This window comes from Monoraphidium neglectum, assembly GCF_000611645.1.
Source record: "Monoraphidium neglectum strain SAG 48.87 unplaced genomic scaffold scaffold00442, whole genome shotgun sequence".
NCBI classification, from domain to species: Eukaryota; Viridiplantae; Chlorophyta; class Chlorophyceae; order Sphaeropleales; family Selenastraceae; genus Monoraphidium; species Monoraphidium neglectum.
The window spans coordinates 16577-18832 of NW_014013186.1; the positions used below are offsets into that span (position 1 = coordinate 16577).

General features: G+C 65.1%; 1 protein-coding gene across 1 annotated transcript in view; it reads left to right on the plus strand.

Moving 5' to 3' along the window:
• Positions 1 to 2209, plus strand: part of MNEG_3503 (hypothetical protein) — a gene marked incomplete at both ends in the record, with an annotated part of 5502 nt that extends 3293 nt beyond the window's left edge. The window contains 5 exons of the mRNA XM_014048021.1: positions 27 to 302; positions 565 to 729; positions 920 to 1024; positions 1352 to 1480; positions 1679 to 2209. Of these exons, the coding sequence (XP_013903475.1) occupies positions 27 to 302; positions 565 to 729; positions 920 to 1024; positions 1352 to 1480; positions 1679 to 2209 (1206 nt within the window). The remainder of the gene's footprint in view (positions 1 to 26; positions 303 to 564; positions 730 to 919; positions 1025 to 1351; positions 1481 to 1678) is intronic.
• Positions 2210 to 2256: the final 47 nt, after the last annotated feature.

The following is a 2256-nucleotide window of genomic DNA, read 5'->3' on the forward strand; positions in this document are numbered from 1 at the left end:
CCCCCCCACCACCACCACCACCCCAGCTCCTGGAGTCCAAGCTTAAGCAGGCCAACGACGCGGTCAGCAACATCACCGCCGTCGCGCAGGATCTCAAGGCCAACCCAACCAAAGCCGTCTCCGACGCCCTGGCCAGGGCGCTCATGGAGGCGCAGTCCCTGCTGGACTCCAAGGTCAAGCAGGCCAACGACGCCATCTCCGCGGCCAACAAGACGGCCGACGCGCTGCTCGGCGCGAAGCTGGCCGCCGCCAACGACGTCAAGGCGCAGGCCGAGGGCGCCATCGGCAACCTGACCAAGCAGGTGGGGCGCGGTTGCGGGCTGCGGGGTGCAGCCGGCGGCGCGTGGGCGGACTGGCATCCGGATGTGCGAGCGCGCCACTGCATACGCGGCTGCAAGCTCCGGCTGGGCCTTGAAGGCAGACCTGGCACCAGACGCGTTGCACGCAGCCTCTGGCCTTGAGCGGCCGCACCAAACCCAACCGCCCACCCGTGGCTGCAACGCACCAGCACACCTAATCCTCAGCCCGTGCTGGCCGTTCCCCTACAAACCCCCAAAATTCCAGGTCGAGGCCAAGGTCAAGCAGGCCAATGACGCGATCTTTGCCGCCCAGAAGCAGGCCGCGTCGGTCATCGACTCGAAGCTTGCCGCTATCGGCCTGCCCGGCGTGGCCGTGAACGCCACCCAGAAGCTGCAGGCGCAGGTCCTGGCCATCGGCGCCGCCTACCAGGTGCGTGCGCCGCCAGCATGCGCAGGGGGTTTGCCAGCGGCCTGCTGAGTTGCGCCGCGCTGTAAAATCTGTGATATGTACTGTGGCGCCGTGTCTCTGATCATTTGAAGCCTCTCCTAACAACTCGACATTTTGCCTGGGGACGGCACCTCACCATGGAATGCGCAACCCATTTGCTCACAATTTTCAGAACCTGACCAAGCTGGCGTCCGACATCAAGGCCGACCCCCACAAGGCCGCCAGCCAGGCGCTGGCCGCCGCCAGCAAGCAGGCCAATGACCTGCTGGACGCCAAGGTGGGCTTCCCTGCAGCTACTGGTGCCGCCAAACCAACCGATGATGTGGCAGCAGCACAATGGCCAAGGCCTTGAGGGGTCACATTGGTCAAGGGCTCTTGGGTTGACATGGTGTTGAGCACGTGTCTAATTGGTCCCTCGTCAGACAGAGGGGGCAGGGGCACTGCGCATCAGGTGACGTGGTGGTGCGACAGGCAGCAGAGGAAAGGGCGACACAGGCTGTGGCTCACGCTTGGCGTCACTTCCTGCCACAGTCCCTTTGACCAGTACCCACTTGGAATAGTGCTGAGAACCCACTTGCAATTGTGCCCTTCCTCCATTGTACAGGTGGCTGCCCTGGCGGAGGCCTACCAGGCGGCGCTCAAGAACGCGCAGGCCGTCGTCGCCTTCAAGCTGCAGATCGTCGGCGGCGCGCAGACCAACGCCGCCACCCTCCTGGCGTCCGTCACCCAGCAGGTGCGCGCACGCGAGAGGGCCAGCACTGTGCTCCAGTCAGGCTCTGCGGTGTCAAGAGGGGCGAATCTCCTGCAATCACACGCCTTGCGGATGCGTTTACGGGCCTGACAAGAAAAAAAGCAAGTTTAATCTCAACCCCAGAAACCTGTCATGCACCCTAAGCCGCAACCCCGTCTATGCCATACCCCCGTGCCGCAGTACGAGGCCAAGGTCAAGGAGGCCCACGCCGCCCTGGCCGCCGCCCGCAAGCAGCTAAACGCCATCCTCGACGCCAAGCTTGCCCACATCGGCCTGGGCGGCCTCGCGGCCAACACCTCGTCGCTGATCGACTCGAAGCTGAAGCAGGCGACCGACGCGCTCGGCGCGCTGGCGCAGCAGGCGCAGGCCGTCAAGTCAAACCCGGTCAAGGCCGCCAACGACGCGATCGCCAACGCGACGGCCAAGGCGCAGTCGATCCTCGACCTGAAGATCAAGCAGGCCAACGACGCGATCGACCAGGCGAACAAGCTCGTGAACCAGCTGCTGTCAGCCAAGGCTAAGGCCGCAACCGACGCAACCAGCCAGGCCAAGTCGCTGCTCGCGCCGCTGAGCAAGCAGCTGGACAGCAAGATTAAGCAGGCGAACGACGCCATCGCGTCGGCGCACAAGACACTGTCGAGCCTGAAGGCGAGCCTGCTGGTCGCGCCCAGCCTGCCGTCATTCAACCACACGCTGCTGCGGAAGCCTTGAGCGGAGCTGTGGCAGGGTCGTGCAGGCCCCCCCCCCCCCCCCCCCCC